Source organism: Podarcis melisellensis, assembly GCF_964234715.1.
Source record: "Podarcis melisellensis genome assembly, chromosome: 6".
NCBI lineage: Eukaryota > Metazoa > Chordata > Lepidosauria > Squamata > Lacertidae > Podarcis > Podarcis melisellensis.
Window position 1 is genome coordinate 76,807,868 of NC_138538.1, and position 22,410 is coordinate 76,830,277.

The following is a 22,410-nucleotide window of genomic DNA, read 5'->3' on the forward strand; positions in this document are numbered from 1 at the left end:
AGTTTTGTAAGGAGGACTATGCAGAGGAAAGTATGAAGAGAATTAATGAAATGCAGATTAAGTGATAAAGATTGAAAAATCTTCAGATGTGGTTGATGGAAGTCCAAAACACCTAATAAGATAAGAAAATATGTTGTATGTTTTTTGGAAATTTCTTGTAAAAACTAATAAAAATGTTTTTTTTAAATGAAAGAAAGAAAACAGGTAAGTTGGACCAATTCCCAAAGGTACTGGCAAAGAACAGAGATGGGCTGATCTGTCCATATCTAGCTGTGATTGCTCAATGGTAAGAATTTGAGGGGAGATGGGTCTTTAGCGCTGTTGCACCTTTCCTGCTCACTGGAAACTCCACATCCCAGCTTCTGCCATTCTTCATGTGGTGGTGAGTGGTCTACACCCTTCCTTTCTGATGCACATGGCCCAAGTGTCCAACAAATGTGGCTAATAGCATTGGCTTCAAGTTACAAGAAAGGAGATTCTGGCAAAACACCAGGAAGAACTTTCTGATGGTAAGAGCTGTTAGACAGTCAAACGGTCTCCCTCGTGAGGTGGTGAACTGTCCTTCAGTGGAGGTGTCAAAGCAGAGGTTGGATGGCCATCTTTCATGGATGCTTCTGTTGGGATTCCTGCATTGCAGGGGGCTGGGCTAGATGACTCTTTGAACTCTACAAGGCTATGATGCTGTGTTGCCATTGGTCCGGCAAGTTGGAAAACTGGTATACAGTTACAAGGAAGTGTGTGGAGATATATTGTTTCTATTGTCTTGGGGTAATAGGAAGCCTAGCTAATTATGCAGGCTCTCTCTTATCTGGGAAGGACTCCATCAAGTAGCACTGCAAAACCCTGATTAATAGGCCTTGCTTGGATTCTGATGAGGCAATCCAAATTCAGCTCACTACCTCAGATATACATTTGGAAGCAAAGCAGAAACAAATGCCATTGATTCCAAAGTGTCCTAAGCACTCTGTAAGACATTAGTTGAAAGGAAATTTAACGCCGTGTTTTGCCACTACACTTCCATTACTCCTATTTAAAGATAAAAATCAGAAACATCAACACAGAATGATAATGTTGTTCATGATACAAATTCATGTGCAAGCTCCTTCTAAGTTTGGCTGTGCATGGCGCAATGCATATATTTTTTTCCTGGTGACAGAAAGCAACGGGCTATTTTTCTTTTTAAAAAGAAAGAAAATAAAACGCTAATACGATACAAATAAATTAAAAACCCTCGCAAAGAAAGCAAATGCACAATATACCAGTCCTGAGATGGGATTTCAGTTACCTTTCCTAACATTCAAAGGCAGCCTGGTCAGGCATTGGAAATTAAGCTTAGTCAATAAAAGTCGAGAAGGAGACACACGGTAATTCAGATAAAATGGGCACTCAGTAAGATGCCCGCTGTTTCACTTCACTGAAGTGTTGGAAGAAACACAACAAAAATGATTCATACGACTCCTGTAGTTAAACCAGAGTAGAGAGAAATTCAGAGAGGTCTGGCCATCTAAAAGCTTTCTTTAAGGGCTTGTTTCAATAGCATTTCTAGTCAAGCCACACTCTGTGATTCCTAAAAAAAAATACTATGGGTTGGATCCAGAGTTCCCATAAGTTGAAGTAAGTTCATGGCAGCCAGTGTGGTGTAGTGATTAAAAGTGGTAGTCTCGTAATCTGGGGAACCGGGTTCGAGTCTCCGCTCCTCCACATGCAGCTGCTGGGTGACCTTGGGCCAGTCACACTTCTCTGAAGTCTCTCAGCCCCACTCACCTCACAGAGTGTTTGTTGTGGGGGAGGAAGGGAAAGGAGAATGTTAGCCGCTTTGAGACTCCTTAAAGGGAGTGAAAGGCGGGTTATCAAATCCAAACTCTTCTTCTTCTTCTTCTACAGAAGGAAGGGTGGAAGGTGTTTTTTTTGGGGGGGGGGGAGGTGGGCATTTATTCCTTTTCCCTGCAGCCCTGGTCTGGAAGTGTTGGAGAAACTCTTGAACATCACATAAAGTAGCATGGTATGCTTCTGGAAAAAGGGCAAGTCAGGGTAAATTGACTCCCCATGGTCCTCCCTCCAGAGGGAGCTACCACTAGATAGAAGTGCCTTCCACAAATTAAAGGCGCCCTTCCATTTGTAGAAGGACAAGTCTGACTCTGACCTCCTAAACTGGGCATGTATAGGTCTCCACGAACCTTCCATAATCTCTCGTAGGGTTGCTAACAATCCCGTGGTACGTTTTTTAAACTTGTCCACTAATGTGAGCAGGGTTTCCCATGATTTACAGATCCCACAGATTTCTTTTCAGGCGAATTTCTGATAAACATGCAAACCTCATCTGTTTCAGGGGACTTGCTCCAAAGCAAGTCCACCCCGTCTCAGTCCCGACTCTTGAACCAGGACACATCATGGGACAGATCCATGATTTACTGCAAGCACTGGGTTCAATCAATCACATTCTCTGTCTCACAGTTTGCTGCAAGGGATAAACATGCTTTCTAACATGCTCCAAGGAGTGGCCACACAGATCTTACTGGGTAACTGTACATAAAACGGGATGTACAAAACAACATTGTGCAGAATAGAAGATGGCTGTCACCATTAATACATGGAGACAGCCATCTTCTCTATTATTATTATTATTATTATTATTATTTTAAAAATTATATCGTACTTCATTTATAGATCTCAGGGCAGCTCATGACATAAAAATACAAGATAAAAAACAGTTACCCAGGAAGTGACAGCACTTCATGATGTGTGATAAAAAAGCATTTTTTATCCAGTGTGGCAGGTGCCACAGTTTGAAGCTGCTCTTAGCAGCTTTATGCTGTTAAACAAAGATAGAAAGAGAAAGAGAGAAAAAGAGAGAGAGAGAGAGAGAAGGAAGGAAGGAAGGAAGGAAGGAAGGAAGGAAGGAAGGAAGGAAGGAAGGAAGGAAGGAAAGAAAGAAAGAAAGAAAGAAAGAAAGAAAGAAAGAAAGAAAGAAAGAAAGAGAGGGAGGGAGGGAGGGATGCCTTGGACCAGGCATCCCCAACCTTCAGCCCTCCAGATGTTTTGGACTACAATTCCCATCATCCCTGAGCACTGGTCCTGTTAGCTAGGGATCATGGGAGTTGTAGGCCAAAACATCTGGAGGGCCGAAGGTTGCCTATGCCTGCCTTGGACCATCTCATAAGTAGCAGCTGCCATTTCTTACTTTAAAAAAACAACAGTAATTTCAAAAAAAAAATCTGTGTATTTCCTCCCCGTTTAAAACTCCACATGGAATAGTGACCAGACTTGCTTGTGGGCACATGTGGGCACGAGGCAAAAACAGTCTTGGTCTGAACATCCACCCCATTGGTAGACTGTGTCATGGGTCAGCTTGAAAGAGGTTGCTGTGCGACAGGCACGGCCAAACTAAAGGCTCCCTCCACATTTGGTAAAGCTAAAGTTAGGCAGAAACATCATACCTGAGGTCCAACCACGCCACCAGGACCCGGGGGGCCAGTCTTGCCTTGGAAACCCTAAGAAACAAAGCAGACAATGGTTACTAATACTGACACTTCTGCACATCACAAACGGCTTTTAACTGCTGAAGAGATGAGAAGCATGAAGCACGGTGTCAAGGGAATCGTCTTTCCCCCAAGAATAAAGACTGCCATTTCTGTTATTACTGCGCGCACTTGAATGTAAAATATTGAAGACTCTTTCAAAGATCTATCATTTCCAATCATTGCGAGCTTGGCTCCTCTGCTAGCGCGGTTCAAAGTGGCATATTTCATATTTTGTAAGATGCTGAGCCTGTGCTGGACAGCACAAGTCATTGTATGGATATTTTGGTTGTATCTTTGATGCTTATATTTTGTTTTGAAGAGTTCTGCCAGTAAAAAAATTGAATAATATTTTTATGGGCTGGGACGATGATTTTTTCCAAAAGGAGCTAGTTCTTATGCTTCCAATCACTTCAAACTGTGCAATATTAATCTCTGCAACATAAACATTTGTTACATTGTGGGGAAAAGTGAAGGGGTGGGGGAAAGCAGCCTGGAGGAAGGATTAAGCATCTTCTGCACAACCTGCTCAGGTCTTCACTGGAAATCACAGCCGCCTCCTTGCTTTGCAGCAGGGCTGGATTAAGACCTTTAGAAGCCCTAAGCACTTAGAAGATTTTGGTGCCACCATATATATCTAATTCAAAATATATCATTGATCTATATTATTACCTCTGTTATTACTATTTTATTATATATGTGTGTGTGTCTATGTAATATTTTCATTTATCGTGGGAGCCTTTTTTTAGGAACCTGGTTCAGCTGCACTCTAGTAATAATAGCAATATGATCCATGGTAAATCTGGCAATGAAAAATAAACACGGTGCCCCCTCTTCCCTTGATACCCTAAGTGTGTGCTTATTGTGCTTAATGGTTAATCCAGCCTTGCTTTGTAGCTGGGATTAGGATTCCAGGTTCATGTTGATTGCCAAGTGTCAAGTTCTATCCAAGAGGAATGAGCAGTGTACTAAAAACCAAACAAAACACCATATCGAAGAAAAACAAATAATGCACTTACAGTTTCACCCCTCTGCCCTGGGTGTCCGGGCAAGCCATCCTTCCCTGGCGGACCCTGCAATGGGAAACATAAGCAATCAAATTATAGCTCTGAGAAGCAGATGCTAACCAAGTCTAGCAATCTCTGTGATAGCTCCAATCTGACAAGCTGGCTTTCAAGCATCCCACCGTGAATGCCGGCTGAGTGGCCAACCATTATTAAGCTGACTGCTCATGGTCAGGGATGTTCAGTTAATATTTACTGAATGGGAGTTAATGACTGGAAATCTCTCTCTCTCTTGTCTGCCTTTGGAAGGGAACACCCTTTAGCCAATGCAACACAGGCACAGCGTTATTGCATCTTGGATGGGAAGGCAGAGAGAGTGAATCAGAGAGCCCGAGGGGGGTTTCTTGGGGTTGGAAGGCAGAGAGAGTGAATCAGAGAGCCCGAGGGGGGTTTCTTGGGGTTGGAGTTTAGCTGGACTGGAAGCATCTAGGGCAAGGGGCTGCAGGGGGTCTGAGCAATTGCTTCCTTAAGGAATCTAATGCACATTCTGTGCCTTTGTGCACTGCCAGCTGTGCGGGCCCATAGCTTCTAATGTGACCTACTTCTGTATCTGTAAATAAGTCAAACAGTAAAGAAGGTACCAGAAAAACCCTGGTGCCCTCTCATCCAAAAGAGACAAAATAGTACATTTCTGCTGCCTGCTCCTCATTAATTTATTACCTCTCCCCAATTGCACAACGGTTTCTCCTAAGGCAACCCAAATTCACAAGAATGCTGGTATCTTTGAAAATTGTACTTTGCTCAACCCCGATTTGATAGAAACTGTTTTAAAAATGAAAACTTACGGAATTTATCAGTACAATAAGGGTGGGGGTCTGTGATATTAACATATGCAAAACAAATGCAAAAAACCACCCCAACATTATGCAAGGAACCAAGGGTGGTTGATGACATCTGAACATGTTACACACCAGCATGCCATAATGGAACTCTGGCCGTTCTTTCTTTCTTTTCAATAAAAATCTGTTTTAGGCGCTTTGGAAAGTATTTCTGCTTAAACATTTTGCTGACAGCCCCTTCTCCACTCCCACCCCCTAATTGATCCTGCCACCCACCCACTTTGTTTCCATAGGGCAAACGCAGATTTTTGCTCTGCAATGTAGTGATGGACATAATAGATCCCTAGAGTGGGAGGTAATAAAAGTGAAGCTGGGAAGTTACGTCTCCATGTGACATTCTGTCAAGCAAGGATAATAAGAGCAAGGGATGCTGGATCAATATGATTTCAGGTTCAGTACATTCTGCACACCAGGACAAACCTGGTCTACAAGCGAAGCTCAAACAAAGGCCGAAGGGTTGTATTAGGCAGAAACAAGCAGTTGATTCCATTGGAGCTGATCAATTCCACGAAGGTAAATGGGACCCTAAAACCTTTGAAAGCCTATACATTATTCCAGGCTGGTGGATACTTCAGTTCCATTTATGAATGCAACATTTTAAAGACAATAACGCAGTTAGTGCATGTCGTACACTTGTTTTGGTAATAGTCTGCCAATAGCGGATATAACTTTCCCATTAACTTCAGCATTTTTCTTTCCTTTTGGGACTGGGATCGACGCAAGATGGAGAGAGACCTCTAGTGGCATGTGGTCATCCCTACAGAGCAAAACATTTTGCAGATACGAAAGAGGCTGCCACCTGGTTGGGATGAACGTCTTTACCCTGCAAACTGCTTGCACAAAATTTTCAGCAGCAAACCAGGTGTGCACAATGAAGGCTACAAATTGCATTGTCAGGGTTATGTTACACAGAATGAGGAAAAACGCATTTCAGCTAAGGTTGCATGAAAAGCAGGAGTCATATAGCACACTTTTTAATACACTGTAGCCGCACAGAACAGAAACTCACCTTATAAACGCTTCTGATTTTTTATATATATACAGCTTCAGTTGTTTGTTCCCAGACATGTCCTATCATTGTTATCAGATTTCCCAGCAAACACTTTTGCCTTTAATGTTTGTTTCATTGTAGCAGCAGGTTGGTGGCAGCTACAGTACTTGCTAAACAGTTTTACCTACTTCATATACAGTGGTACCTCGGTTTAAGAACTTAATTCGTTCTGGAGGTCTGTTCTTAACCTGAAACTGTTCTTAACCTGAGGTACCACTTTAGCTAATGGGACCTCCTGCTGCCACCGCGCCATCGCCGCATGATTTCTGTTCTCATCCTGAAGCAAAGTTATTAACCCGAGGTACTATTTCTGGATTAGCAGAGTCTGTAACCTGAAGCGTATGTAACCTGAAGCGTCTGCAACCTGAGGTACCACTGTACCAGGAAAAGCACCATTGAGCCGCTCTGAGCTGATCTTTCTTGAGGAGCAACTGTGCACAAATAACACAAGCTGCAAACCTTGGAAAGGCAAGAACCTTTAAATTCAGTGGGGCATAGGGAGGAATCCTAAGTCTCTCCACAGCCTGGTGGGGCTTTATGAAGTGGCTGGGCTACTGCCATGTCTGCAGCCCTGGTGGGCTGGAAAGTGGATGAGGGGCAGCTGGGAGCTGGCACAGTGATCAGGTTCAAATTGGACCAATGCTGTCATATGATAGCAGCCGGGACATCTTGGGATCCCTGCCCTCAAAAGCCTCTTTGGCAGATGGAAGAGGGAGCTCTGCATCAGATCTGGCAGCAGATAGAGAAGCCAACAAGACTAGATGGAGGGATGTCTCTACTCAATCCAACTGCCCAGCCTTGCACAAAGGGGGTTTAGATCATTCTGCCATTCTGTGCAAGGATGCCCAGGGATCGTTATGTATCCATCTAGAAGAGAGGATATATGAAAAACTGGCAACCCAGAGACTGGAATTGGAATAAGGAATCTTCTGGCCATTGTTCTTCACAAACACTTCTGATTGTGCTTAACAACCAGTCTTTATTTCTGCATCCCATTTGCTGAATAAGCATTGCATTTATTTTGAGAAAATACTTACAGGAGGTCCCTTTGGTCCAGGAAATCCAACAGGCCCCTGGGGTCCTTGTGGGCCCTAAAATTGATCAGAAAAGCAAAAGCAAAACAACAAAATGTTAGCAGCAGCAGCAGCGGTAGCATGGAAAGAGCACAAATATTTTGGAGAGAAACTTGTGATGCAAGCAACCTGTGGGAAATGTTAAACTAATGCCTGCCCATGGCTGTTGACAAGGTGGGGGCCTCAGTGAAAAAGGTTTTTGTCTCCGCAAATATATTCAAACACACACCTAAACATCTGGGCAAAATTACTTGTATACAGATGAGACAGTGCAAGGCTTGTCTTGCTCTGTTTAGAGTAGGATGTGTCGTTTCAGCACAATGCCAGTGGCCAAATTTCTGTAAGCAATTCCAGTTATTAATTTGGTTACAAAAATAAATATTACCTAGGATCAGCATTACAGCACAATCCTATGTATGTCTGCTGAGAAGTGAGCCCTACTGAATGCCACGAGACTTAGGCAGCGTACACCATACATTCAAAGCACACACATATTGTACAAAATTCTGGGAGCTGTACCTCTACAGTTCCCATGATTCTTTTGGTAAAGCCATGTCCTTTAAATAGCTTTTAAAATATGTTTTGCTATATGTTGGAAGCCGTCCAGAGTGGGTGGGGCAACCCTGTCAGATGGGCGGGGTACAAATAATAAAATGATTATTATATGGTGTCTGTGTGCAGCCTTCCTCCCAAATACGGTAATTTATTTTGTATCCAGGGTACTCCCACCGCTGGTTTGGGAAGCAGCATATATACAAAGTTAGCCATAATCCATATCTATGTTGTTGTTCCTTATGAAATACTGTGTTTTGAGGCATTTTCCCAAAAAACAGCTTCCACCTGAATCGAGAAAAACCAACAAACCAGCTTCATTTTAAGCCAGGAATGTGTATGCAGCCCACATACAGAAGCACAGGTTATTTTAGACATTTCTGCACCTGAGGCAAAAGATGTCAAAATTATATACCTTCCTGCTATTTATTTTTTTAAGTTAAGGTTCATGGGAAAGTCAGCCCTGTGACTGCAATTCCTTGTGAAGTGTTTCTCTGCTGCTCTCGTGAAGAGGACAGAATATCTCAGAGTTCTTTGAAGTTCTCTTGTTGCAGCCTGGCATTGAATGAAATTCATGGTGAGAGTCAAATTTCAGCTACCTCTTGCAGCAGCTGGAGAAACTCTTGTGAGGAATGTACATGAAAAGGATTCTGCATGCATACAGCCTAGGACCCGCGTACCTACGGGACTGCCTCTCTTGGTATGCTTCACGGAGGACCTTAAGGTCTGCAAACAATAACACCCTGAAGATCCCAGGCCCCAGGGAGATTAGACTTGCCTCGACCAGAGCCAGGGCCTTTTCGGCTGTGGCCCCGGCCTGGTGGAATGCTCTCTCACAAGAGACCAGGGCCCTGCGGGATTTGACATCTTTCCGCAGGGCCTGCAAGACGGAGCTGTTCCGCCAGGCCTTTGGTCAGGGTTCAGTCTCATTCTTTTCTTTCTGTATAAGAACAAGCATTAAAGAGGCCTCCTAGTCCGCTCACAGGTCCTTTATAAGAGCAGTGGTAACAGTTGACCCTGGAGAATGTTAACCACTCTCAATTTTACCAGTGGACTGCCATCTGTCCAGATTTTAATTTGCTCTGAACTAATTTTAAGATGTATTTTAACTAATTGATTGCCTGTTTTTATGTTCTTATGTTCTGAAACTGCCTTAGTTTCATGATGTTAGTTGCCGTGAGCCCGGCTCTGGCTGGGGTACAAATAAATGTATTATTATTATTATTATTATTATTATTATTATTATTATTATTCAAGGAGGAAACAACAAAAAAGGCAGGAAGCAGACCTGGATCCTTGTGAAAGTGCAGCTAGCATCTATATTTGGTTCATGCTCAGCCAGGTGGCTGTAAGGCAGAGCTTTTATGGCAAGATCTACAATTCCTACACTCAGCTGACAGCATTACAGCTCAAAACAAATTAAGGTTCAGAAAACTGCTTATGAAGCAAAAACAAACCAACAAACAAAAAACACATTTGCCTGAAGTTAGAATCACCTGAAAAGAGGATTATATATATTGCTCAGATTATATGAAAGAGTGCCCTTCCCCACATTTTGAAGTAAGGCACATAATATCACATGCAATCATGTGATTCTTTGTACCTAGGAAATTCAAGGCCGTATACATAGCTCCCTCTCCTTTCCAATGTTATTCATCACAACAGTCCTGCAAAGTAGGCAAGGCTGAGAGCTAAGGTTGCCTAGTGAGTTTCATGGAAATTTGAACCTTGGTCTTCTCAGTCCTAGCCTGGCACCTTAACCATTACACTACACTGCCTCTACAAAAACAATAGCAAAACAATGCTTTGAAATACCAGTTTCACATTGTATTATATTTTATGCCATTTTAACTTTATTTTCTACCTGTCCTTTACACCTCATATGATTTCTTCATTTGTGAATGGTTCAACAAGAGAGAGAAACCATTCAACTACTGATAAAAGTGCCCTTTAAAAACTGGATGGGTTTTTCTGTTGTTTTTGTGTGTGTGAACAGCCTCTTCTAGCAATATGTAGTGACTAAAGACTATTTTCATATCAAGGATTTTTTTACTGCATCTTGTTAACTCTGCCTTCCCTTTTTCCTTATACACCAGAGTGCCTTATTTAGTTCCTTGACTCTATCAAACCCAGTGTTTATATACTTGTGAATACAAACATGAACAACATGAGAGGGGTAAGTTGTGATTTTGTTTTGGTATATTTTTCCTTGTTTGTATTGGTTGTTATACACTGAATAATTTTAAAAGAAGAAAACGAAAATAAAAAATATAAACATGAGGCATGGTAAGTGTAAAGAACTGTATACTTGCTCTCCATTGGAAAGGAAAGGTCAATGTTATGTGGATATTTTGTATCTGTAACCTTCGTTAAGTATAATGTGAATGCCTAAATGTGTATTGGTGAATAGGTTTAACATGGAGTTTTTCCACAAAGCTATATTAAATCCAAGGAGAGCACTCTGAGCTCTTGCTGAGTTGATAATTAACTGATTGCTGTTCTCTGGTAGCTAACCTTTGAGTGTTGTAACCTTAGATCATGTGGTGAAGGTATTGGGTTGCAAATCTCTATTTTAAAGGGAGTTGCCTTCATGCAACATGTAAAAGACCCTCGCTGACTGAGAGAGAGAAAATAGCTCCTGGCTAAAAATAGATGCTGTAGGAAGAGATAGACCTCTGCTTCTAGGTTTGTGGGAATTATTTCACATTTTGTAAGATGCTGAGCCTCTGCTAGACAGCGCAACACATTGTATGGATATTTTGGACTTATCACTTGATGTTTCTGTTTTGTTTTGAAGAGTTCTGCTAGTCAAATTTAAACAATATTTTTATCTTCCTTCCTTCCTCAAACTTGGTGGATCAGGGGAATGCTGTGGAAATAGTGTATGTAAGTGGTTTATAAGCAGAGATTGGTTGGCCAACTGTCATGCATGCTTTAGCTGAGATTCCGGCATTGCAGGGATTTAGGATTAGATGACTCTTGGGTTTCTTTCCAACTCTACAATTCCTTCCTTCCTTCCTTCTTTCCTTCCTTTCTTCTTCTTTCAATATTCCCTCTCTTTTCCTTTCTCTTTCCTTTTCTCCTTTATCCCTTCTCTACATCTCTATCCTTTTCTATTCTCTTTTTCTTTTCTTTTCGGTTTGTGTTTTTATTTAGGTTAATGTTTTAATTTTGATAAAAAGAGATAACAGTAACAATAATTTGAGACAAGCTGCTTTATAAAATTCACCCGAAAAATCTTTGCATATGTGCCTACAGATGAATAAAGTACAGTTCCTCAACAAGCATACCTGCGTGATACATGTGCTTGCACACACACACACACACACACACACAATTCCCACATTCACACTTGTGTCAATCTTCTCACTTGGCCTCCTTGCAGGACATCCATTGCCCATAGGGACCACAAAGGATTATCACTGGGACCATAAAATGTAGGTGTTACGCCAGTCTTTGCCAAGCAGGTGCTCACCAGGAGTTTGGGAGTTGTAGCCCAAAAACCCCAGAGAGCACAGGCTTGGCGAAAGATGAGCTGTGTTGAAAACTGAAGAGTGGCCTATTAACCAGATACCAGATTTTCCATGGGTTTCTCTAATGCATTTCTCTATGTAAATAAAAGGCTTCCTAAACCAAAGTGTTAGTGTTCACTTTTGTGAAATGATCTTTTACAGCAGGGCTTTGATGTTTACCTTTGAATATTAATGCAAAACCACACAGATTTTATTATAGGGCTGAGGGAGATGTTTATGGAAAAGCTTATACAGTGTTTTGATAGCACTCGAGTAGGAAGAAGCAAATTGAATACAGAACGGAGGGGAGGAAAAAAAATCACCCTTGATTGGTTCATTGTCAGTTTTTCTGTGGATGCTCAGTCTATTGCCAGCTGGAGCCTGGATTATCGCAACATGAGGCACAACAGGGTGATGCAATTAGTGTGAGGGAAGCTGTTACTTTCAACAGACGATCTTTCAGTGCGCGAGTCTGTTAATTCAAATGGCAGCGAGTGAGCTGGATCCAGTCTCGACAGTGGCACTGTCTGCCATGTGTTTACTGTGGTTCATCTATAGGCAATATGGTTTGGCAACTGCATGTGAAATGAGAAAATGTTCACATAAAATTGCAGTTGGCAGACTGGATATGTTCATTCTAAGTCTACATGGGGCAATCTCAGACCCTCCAAGCATCCTTAATTTCCAGGGACACTGCCAGATTTACAGAAGCCATCCCAGTTTCTGATTTGATCCCAGAATGTCCCTCCTTTGCTTAGGATGTCCCTATTTTCATTGGATAAATGTTGGAGGGTAGGGAGTTATGTGACCCCTAAGCCAAGGAGATACGTAACCTTTAGAAGACATCTGAAGGCAGCCTTGTTTAGGGAAGTTTTTTAATGTTTAATGTTTTATCATGTTTTATATATTTCGGAAGCCGCCCAGAGTGGCTGGGGTAACCCAATCAGATGGCTGGGGTATTATTATTATTGAACAGGATGTCCCTATTTTTATGGGGGAAATGTTGGAGGGTATGTCATTGGGTGTACACCAGGGCCTGGAGATCTCAGGTGCAGATCCAAAAACCTGGGTTAATTTCAGAACATTCAGTGGATCAGATAATTCTGGATCAGATTAGGGAAATCTGCCCATTGCCAGTTGGTTGGTTATTGCCAAAAACTGCTTTTGTGTGGTAGGCTTTATTGGGATCATATGGATTGTTTCCCATTTATATGGTGTGGAACATCTCCCAGTAGCACAGAACTTCCCCCAAAGTTGCTTATAGGGAGGTCCATGGGATAAGGCTTATGTGATAAGCAATGACTGCCTGCTACATCAATGCCAGCTGCTGGAACTTGTAAATGAGGCCTAGTTCCTTGTGTATTGCAATTGGAAATCACAGTCCACTGTATAATAAATCTTCCAAGGTACCATTTACTACATGATAATGTGTGTTTACTGCAGTGTGGATGACTTGCAGTTTAATAATAAGCCGCCCATTCAACAGCAGGCACTTTTGAGCCAACAAAAATATATCTGGCCAGTGTTTTTTTTAAAAAAGAAATTACATCTGGTCAGTTGGTATACAAGATCCTGGATGGCTGGTTTGTAAAGCCCTATTTGGTGATAACAGTTCCGCTGGCAAAAGCACTTTTTATTAGCTTCGGTTCAGAAAGCCAAAAACATTTCAAAAATCTAATTAGTTTTACTTGGGAAAACCCTCAGAACCTGCTACACTTAAAATCTCTTAGCAAATGCTCTACACACACACACACACTAATAATAATAATAATAAGCAATAACAATTCTGCAAATTCCTCTTAAAAGGAACCCCTACAGTAAGTATATTAAAAGATTACTTAAAAGGTATTAACTGATATGAGGACAATAGAGTATGCTAACATTCACAGAACCAACAGCATAGAGTTGACTGATAGGATTTCCCAAATGTCCCGCAAGCAGGCACTGTGATAGCTAAAAGCTGTTCTGTGTTAATAGCTCTCGAAATCGGAATAAGCATGTCGAATCCTCATTGGGTACAGGAGAACATGACAACAAGCCTCCTTGCCAATGCAGGTCACTAATACCCATTGAATTTGCCTTCCCCACTAGACCTTGCTTATTCACTTCAATGGAGAGGAATCTCCCTGTGGAAAGAGATGATGATATGTGGAGCTGAAGAGAATAGGAAGCCCAGGCTGAACTTTGCACCAGAAGTCCCTGGTCTCACTTAGCCGAATGAATGGGAGGGACCCCAAATTGCAGAAGGGCTGGCTTACCACATTTTGAAGTAAGTTACCACATTACCATCAAAAGATGTCCCTTTCCACAAGACCACTAAGTACAAAGTCTAAAATTATCTAAATGTACTACAAGGATGTGTTCTTAGCAATAGAGAAGAACAGCTAAGACCAGTCATATGATGGAATATCATGCTTGTAGCAAGTGCAATCCCCAGAGTAAGGAGGTTACTTTGAATTCCACAAATATCTACAACTTAACAATAGCACTGGGATTCCAACAAGGAGACACTTGATCTGATTTATTTATTTTTTAGGCGCATGGCCCTCACTAATTTCCAATAAGGTTGTTTCTGGCTTCAACTTCAGACCCTCATCATGTCAAATCACGCTCTGTTTGCTGAAGCCTCCCAGGTATTTACTATTCAGAAACAAAAAGCAGGTTCCAAACAGTCTTCAACTACTCATGGCTAACTTTCCAAATTGATTTCAATGGGACTTAACTGCAGTCCAAAGCGTTAGCAATGTTTTGGACCATATGCAAATTTATACAGCTGAATGGTGCAACCCAATGCATATTTATGCAAGAGTTAATCACACTGGTTTTGATGGTGTTTACTCTCAGGTAAGTGCACAAGATTGCAGCCTCAATAGACAAATGAATTTCTTGATTAAATGCACATTTCCCTGCAATCCTGAGCACACTTATCAGAGAGCAAGTCCCGCTGACCTCAGTGGGACTTACGTCTCAGCAGACATGCACAGATAAATTGTACTGTTAGCATCTATGACAACCTTCATTTTTATGTGCTTTAATTTGTCCCAAGTGGTAAGTTACAAACAGAAATAATTAAGAAAATTGAAGGGTTGGTGGCAAAATAGAGTTTAGTATATTCACAAATGGAAGAGAGGGTGTGAATCGAATAAAGGGTGGTGGTGGGGAATACATAAATACTTTACTCAGAAGTGGTAAAGACCCAACTTTCAACCATTTGAGTATCGGTTCTCATACGAAAACACTTTTCCGCCTCGCAGGAACGGTATACGCCTTCCCTACAATTCCAACCAGGGAAGATGTTGACTAGAGAAAGAGGGATGGAAATGAAATCTAAATTGTTCCTTGCCTACCCTTTCACCTGGTGGGCCAGGGGGTCCGTCACTGCCAGCCGTGCCCTGGAAAAGAGCAAATCGTTCAGAGATGAAATGCACGTTTTCATTAAGAGGAAGAGCTAGACGTGAAATTGCTTCCTCAATTCGGTCAAGTTACCTTGGGGCCAGGTTTCCCAGTTGGGCCTCTCGGGCCTCTTGACCCACGTGGTCCCTATTGAGTCACAAAAGATATGCAATTTGTTATTTTTTATTATCGTGTGCTACAGCGGCAAAGGATATAAAGGCAACCTTCTGAATATGGCCAGGATAGCAATTAATATGGAAATGCATGAGATAACATTAAAGGGGAGGTGTAGGGAAAAATGCATAGTACGTACAGTTGGTCCTCGCTGTCCCCTTGGGCCAGGTTTTCCGTGCAAGCCCTGCCAAAGAAAGTTCACACAAATTAATCTTATCGTTCGATGGAGGGGTGTTTTGGTTTTTTGGTCGAGAAGGTGGTTTTGTTGCTTCAAAAGGGCACAGCAGAACTCTACTACAGGATGAAAAGCTACACAGGACATCTGAAGACTTGCCTTGCATTTTAAGTTTTCATAAATAGCTTCTTCAAATATTTATCTCTCTTCTTAAAGGGCAGAATTACAAGTCATAAGGGAAACACTCCGCAACCCAGGCTTGTCTTGCAATGCTCACATGGGAGCAGGGAGCAGGAGAAATTGAGTATATTGCAGAGAGTGCTTAACCCTTCCCCTTCTCCCCTGCAACCCACCCCCTGCCTCCGCTGCCTGAGCACTTTTGGGGCAACAGGAGGGGCAGCAGTGAGAGGTGAAGGAGTTTAACTCTTTCTCTCCTTGCCATAGGCCCAGGAAAACCACATCTTGGAAGTTACTGTTTGCATTTCCTAGTTGTAAATCTATTCACTGCAGTAATCAGTTGGAAGGGGGGTGGAGTATAGTAAGGAAGCTTGTGAGAACGCTGGAAATACAATTGTCTCTCATCAGTTTCAGATTTAAACTGGTGAATCTGCACGTCTGTTTTTCTGCTTCATAAAATGTAGTGGTTGGCAGAGTAATGATATACATTACTTCAGTTTTACTTAATGGCACACTAAGCTGCCATCAAGCACTGTTTCCAAGCCATCCTTTCCCCTTTAATAACTTCATCACATTTCAACCACAAGTGATCAGCCACGTCCAGTTGAGCTTTATAGATAGTGATGCAGTGACCTTCTAGAGCTTGCAGACTCTGCATTATAAATTCCACCCACCAGCTTCAAATAAACAAAGCAGCTATGTCTTGACTTTCTACATCCATTTAAATATGTATTCTTCAGCATCCTTGCTCTTGATTTGCCGCTTCGACCACAAATTGTTTTGGGGTGGTTTGGTTCTGTATATGAAAAGAGTCCTGGGGAATTAGAATGCATAGAAGATGCCAGAGAAATCCCCCTGAGGATAGATTGCAGTCTAGCTGGATAATTCACAGAATATAGGAAGAAATCTCTCTTGTTTTCTCCCTTCCTCCCCCACTGTATAAGTATACAGTATTCTTACCAGACCCAGATGCTTAAGGGAAAAGGTGATGGCATCCCACCCGGCATATGATGGCATATGATCCCATGTTCAAGTGCCTCTGGTGAAACTGTCAAAGCTTTATTTATTTCCTCCTTTACTTATACTTTTCCACCAGACAATGGGCTGCTTCCCAGATTTCTATTCATCATTAGATGACTGCAGCATCTTGTGGGGACTTGATTGAGTGGAGGCGATCATCACAGGCATAATGACACCTTCATTTTGCTTCCCTGTCACTTCAGACATAACGCTTTTTCAACTGAGTCAGGGCCAAACAGGATGTGGAAATAAATGCATCTTTGCATTAACTGCATTTTTTTCTTTTTTAAAAGTAAAATAAAATAGGATGAGCTGGTGTCAGGGATTGGCTGGATGAGGAAGAATGGTGGAGGCCAAGAGCCCCCCAGGGAAAACACAGAAGATGATGACTTAGATTCTGGATCCTGGTGGTGGGATACCAGCCACACCTCAGAGGAGGGGACAAGCTGGAAGCTACTAAAAGGAGGAAGCTTGAAGGATCACAAAGAGGCAGAAGCAGGCAAGTGGCCCAGCACAGGGCAGGGTGAGGTGGTTTCCAGTTTGGATGCAGGCTCCGACAGAGACAACAGAGGAGAACCAGTCTCTACATCTCTCCCGCATCTCCGTCATGACAGTTTCTCTGCCAACGGTTCTCTAGCCCCACTTGCTCCTAGAATGCGAAGGATTGATACATATTGCCAAGCAATGAGCCAGACAGGCACAGAGAGAGGCTTTCTGGGGCTCCCTGTAGCAGAAGATTACAGGGGAGGAGCCCTGGCTCAGAAAACTAGAGAGCAAAGGAGGGGATGCAAGCCAGTTTGAGGAACTTCTTCATTAGGGGGTGTGGCGTTTGCCTCCTAGGTGGGTCACAAGGAAAGGGTTAAAAATGAGTGTGATGTGATTGGCCAGTGGAAACTGATAGGAGGAGTTAGAGTGAGAGTCGGTGTTGTGTGAAAGTTAGTTGAGAGTTGGGAGTTGAAGAAGGAAGAGGGAGGTTAAGTCTGTGGGTTGGTCGAGTTGTGAGGTGAGGGAGTGAGAGGAATTGTTAGGTGGAGTCAGATAGATAGTTGGAATGATCAGTGTGAAGTTGTTAGGAACGCATAGAACAGTTACGGAACTAGGATTAAGAAACTGCTAAGAAAAATTAACTGAAACCATAAGCTTGTTCGTGCCTATAAATAAACTTGATTATTTGTTAATGTTAACAACTGTCTGGACTCCATGATTACCCGTGAGGAGAAACGGGTTGGTGGCAGCGAGGAAAGCAATCACAGTGGTGGCACAGGGTCAATAGACCGTCAAATGTCTGGGGGCCCTGTGTGATCGCCATGGGGGCTTTGCCTTTCATTGAATCATAGAACTGTAGAGTTGGAGGGGACCCTGAGGAGCATGTAGTTCAACCCCCTGCAATGCAGGAATATGCAGTTGTCTGCAACCTTGGCATCATCAGCACCATGTTCTAACCAGTGTTGTTTTTTTCCTTTCCTTAATAATGAAACTAACTGCAAGTTAGCCTCAAGTCTCTCTCTCTGGGATTTCCCCAAAAGCAAATACCAGTTTCATAGGAGGGACTTTCAACAAGGGAAGAAAGTGTTAAACTGATACTACATGTCTGATGTGATCCTCATGTGATCCGCAGCCTCCAGATGATATTACTTTCATTTTTCTTTTAAAAAATCTCTTCATTAAATATAAAGACATATTTAACAACATGCATTTTGACCCTCAGATTACATCTTATTTATCCGCCATTGGGCAAGTATAGGAAAAATATATCCATTGATGTAGGTACTGTGTGAACATTGCCAGCAGCTTGTAGCTACATCTCAGTGTTGCACTGAACACTTGTGAATAACAGAATTAATGGGGAGCCACTGCTGCTATGGAGCTGCACGTTATTCTGATAATGGGAAGCTGGTGAATAGATTTCCTTGTGGGGAAATTACTATTTAATCTTGTTGAGCAACAGTCTTCTTATTCTTTATTTCTTTTGGTTGCTATCAAGAATGTACAATGTTCTTACTGCATTAGCAGTTAAATTCCCAATCCTGCCTGTCCTTTGAATTCACTTAGCAATGAGTTCCACATATTAATAAAACACATTAAGAAGAATATTATATCATACCCTTGCACCTTTCTCTCCGTTGGAACCCGGAAATCCAGGGAACCCAGTTGAGCCCTGTAAGGGGGGAGGACACACAGTTATATGGTTTACTCAAAGCCTACTTAGATATTGAATAAACTTCTAAGTTGCTTTTTTATGGGGGAGGGTGCACCCGCCCCCTCAAGTGCTTTAGATATTAAACGTCCGCATCCTTCAAAGCAGTATTTAAAGCCAACATAAAGCATGCAATAACAATAACTGGGTGTATGGCCCATTATCACAAAACCATTTCTACAACACAGGTCATAACTAACTCCTAAAGTCCATGGTGAAAAGCTGAGTTTTCAGGCCCATGCCGAGGGATTGGCCTTGCCTGGTCTCACTCAGAATCATATTACACAACTGTAGGATCAAGAGAGAAAAGGCCCATTTCTGCATGCCCACCAACCAGAAAGAATAGCAACAGATGAATCATTGACACACTATGAATTACAGTAGTTTATAAAATATTTTTCCTAGACATCACACAAAACAGCAACATGAAAGTGTGTTGCAATATAACACATTATTCTATTCAGTTGAAGCAATTGATATGGAAATGGTTATTATTAGATGGCGGTCTGGTAGCTTACCAAAATGCTTCATGTCCGGAATGCATTAAAACATCAAGAGTGGTACAGTTAAAAACAACAACAACACCCCAAGCAACCTTACGACAAGCAGAGGGTGGGATTCATCGCTGTGCTTTTCCAATCTTTCCATCTGCCCAAGCGCTAAAGCTTGCCAGATGGAATGACCACTCTCCTCTCTTCTCCCATGTGCTCAGAGCCAACTTCTCTAGGTGAAGGGAATAAGAAGGGGAGAGGGTCTGTTGCACTGGTGGAAGTCCTTGAGCAGGGCTTCTAGTGGCAGGGCTCATTAGGTCAATCCTGCCCCAAGTCACTGGGTGATATCTAGCTGAGGACACCCTCCAGAAGAATGGACTTCTGCTAGCACCACACAACTTCTCTTTCCATCCTCTGTGCATCATCGAAATCTGCTCCAGAGAGTTGAGATACCATCTGGAGCAGGTTTGGCGAGGGGCCAGAGGAGTGGAAGTTCCATTCCCTGAGTTGAGTTCCAGTCACACAACATTATATATCACATATTATCAAGTGGAAACAAGACCTACAGAATTCTCAAAAAGGTCTAAGCATGTCCATTACAATCAGGTTGTCACCAGTCTGTAAAGCTGATGTGTTTAATCAGAGAAAAATCACTGTCAATATTTACTAAAAGTTGAAACTACTTGTAGACTGTTTGCATGAAAAGTAAAATGAACCTATGATATCTGGGTTTGAGGATCAAAGGAAATATTCATGTACAGAAAGTGGCATTGTTGGGTGTTAACTTGTAGTGGATATTTTGAATAATTTTCTATATATAGCTGACCAATGATGAATCTGATGTTTGTTTTCCTTTTCCTATTTCTGGTTTGTGTTTTTATTTAGATTAGTTTTCTTTATTTTTGATAAAAAATATATTCAATATATTATATTCACCCCTCCTATAATTTCTTTCAAACTTTAATAAAATTTAGTGGAGGTGGAGAAAACAAACTTGTTGTCATCAGCCTGAACAATGTGGACAAAATATCAAATAGAGAGCAGGTGCTCCACAGAAAGGTGCTTTTAGAACAAATAGCACCATTTTAACCATAAAAGAAAATGAGTTTCCAGTGATTAAGTAAGAGTTGTGTCCAGTGATTTTTCTAATCATAGCAGACCTGATGAAATTAATGGATATGACTAACTTGCATACAATGATTTCAATGGGTCTACACTGAGTAGCAAAATCAGTTGGCTGCTACTACCCTAAGTTCATAAATTCCATTATGTCAGTTCACGCATGCATGTCTGTATGTTCAAGTGAACACACCTATAAAATAAAGAAGACATTCAATTCTTTTCTTGGTTTTGGATTAGTTTTAGATGTACAAACCAGGCCTGATTTTCCGGTAATTTAAAAACAGTGTCCATAACACTGATGAAGGCAGAAGAAAGTCTGTTTGACAATAATGACAATTTCATTTGGAAAAATGTTTCCAATGTCTCATTTCAGTAATTGTTGAAACAGCCCCTTCAACAAAAATGGCTACTAGATGAAACTTGTAGAAATACTAAGAAATAATTGTAAGCAATTTATTTTCTGAATGACTACATGAGATAATACTTGCTGGATGATAATAATTGGGTTTTGGCATGGAACAATAGGAAGACTGATAAAGAATATTTGTGCTCAGACATTAACTTGCAGTATTCTTCTCCTAGGAGATATTTTTGTTACTGCTGCAAAAGAGTTTACGTTATCCAATTTCCAGGGGCAATTGAGGAAAAGGACATTAACAGCCAACATAATCATTGCAAATATCTCTGTCTATATATTTGTATTTGTCTGTCATCACACATTAGTTCACATGGCTGCCAATAGATGGCGCTGTGACCTGCAGCATGATGAGCGGCACTGGATGGGCAGCCTAGGTAAACTGCAGAGGGGCAGCCAAAACAGGCTGCAGTAGCAGTCCCCAGATCTACTGGCTCTTCTGCCTGCCAGTCTTGGGGCACCTGCCACCAGGATCCAGATCCCCAGGCCACCTGCCACCACTACTGGCTACTACCTTCTGCTCAACTGGCCTGGGGATCTGCTGCTGCCATTGCTATAGGAGCCACCTGAGTGGGACCTATAATCATGTTGTTGTCGGTGGATAAACGGGGGTGGCTTATATTCAGATCAGTTCGGTAGCTACATAACAAGTATGGGATGGGGCCCATTGACTAGTCTAGGGGTCAGCAAACTTTTTCAGCAGGGGGCCGGTCCACTGTCCCTCAGACCTTGTGGGGGGCCGGACTATATTGGGGGGGGGGGCTAATGAACAAATTCCTATGCCCCACAAATAACCCAGAGATGAATTTTAAATAAAAGGACACATTCTACTCATGTAAAAACACGCTGATTCCTGGACCGTCCACAGGCCGGATTTAGAAGGCGATCGGGCCGGATCCAGCCCCCGGGCCTTAGTTTGCCTACCCATGGATTAGTCTATCGTGCAAGCCTTGATGTTATACCAGAGCTGTAGGCAATAACATGCACTGAAGGCATTTAACTAGTGAAAAGCTTTCGCCCCCTTCATCTTAAGCATCAGGACTACTATATATTAGGGCTGAGAAAATCACAGAAATTAAAATATGGGTGGTTTTCCTCCAAGCAGAAGTTAAATCAGTACCTGAAAAATGGAATGATTTCACTAAACTCAGGAGGGGGGGGGGTAGCTGAATTTGCTTCCAGTGGGATGGGCGTACCCTTAGATGTAATAGTCCTTCATTGTTGTTTGGTGTTGGCCAAAAAGGTAAAGGAAAAGGACCCCAGGACAGTTAAGTCCAGTCAAAGGCAACTATGGGGTTGCAGCGATCATCTCGCTTTCAGGCTGAGGAAGCCAGCATTTGTCCACAGACAGCTTTCTGGGTCATGTGGCCAGCATGACTAAACCACTTCTGGCACAACAGAACACCGTGATGGAAACCAGCGTGCGCGGAAACACCGTTTACCTTCCCGCCGCAGCGATGCTTTTGAACTGCTAGGTTGGCAGAAGCCAGGACAGAGAAACGGGAGCTAACCCTGTCGCGGGGATTCGAACCACCCAACTTCCGATCAGCAAGCCCAAGAGCCTCAGTGGTTTAGACCAGTGTTTCCCAACCTTGTGCCTCCAGATGTTTTTGGCCTACAACTCCCATCATCCCTAG

The 22,410-nt window shown here is 42.2% G+C and overlaps 1 protein-coding gene across 4 annotated transcripts in view; it reads right to left on the reverse strand.

Annotated features, from left to right (window-relative positions):
- Positions 1-22,410, reverse strand: part of COL11A1 (collagen type XI alpha 1 chain) — a 257,537-nt gene that overhangs the window by 76,449 nt on the left and 158,678 nt on the right. For all 4 annotated transcript variants that reach the window (XM_081916017.1, XM_081916015.1, XM_081916016.1 and 1 more), the window contains 7 exons: positions 18,653-18,706; positions 15,316-15,360; positions 15,096-15,149; positions 14,957-15,001; positions 7,510-7,563; positions 4,538-4,591; positions 3,438-3,491 (listed from right to left, as the gene is read on the reverse strand). In XM_081916017.1, the coding sequence (XP_081772143.1) occupies positions 3,438-3,491; positions 4,538-4,591; positions 7,510-7,563; positions 14,957-15,001; positions 15,096-15,149; positions 15,316-15,360; positions 18,653-18,706 (360 nt within the window). The remainder of the gene's footprint in view (positions 1-3,437; positions 3,492-4,537; positions 4,592-7,509; positions 7,564-14,956; positions 15,002-15,095; positions 15,150-15,315; positions 15,361-18,652; positions 18,707-22,410) is intronic.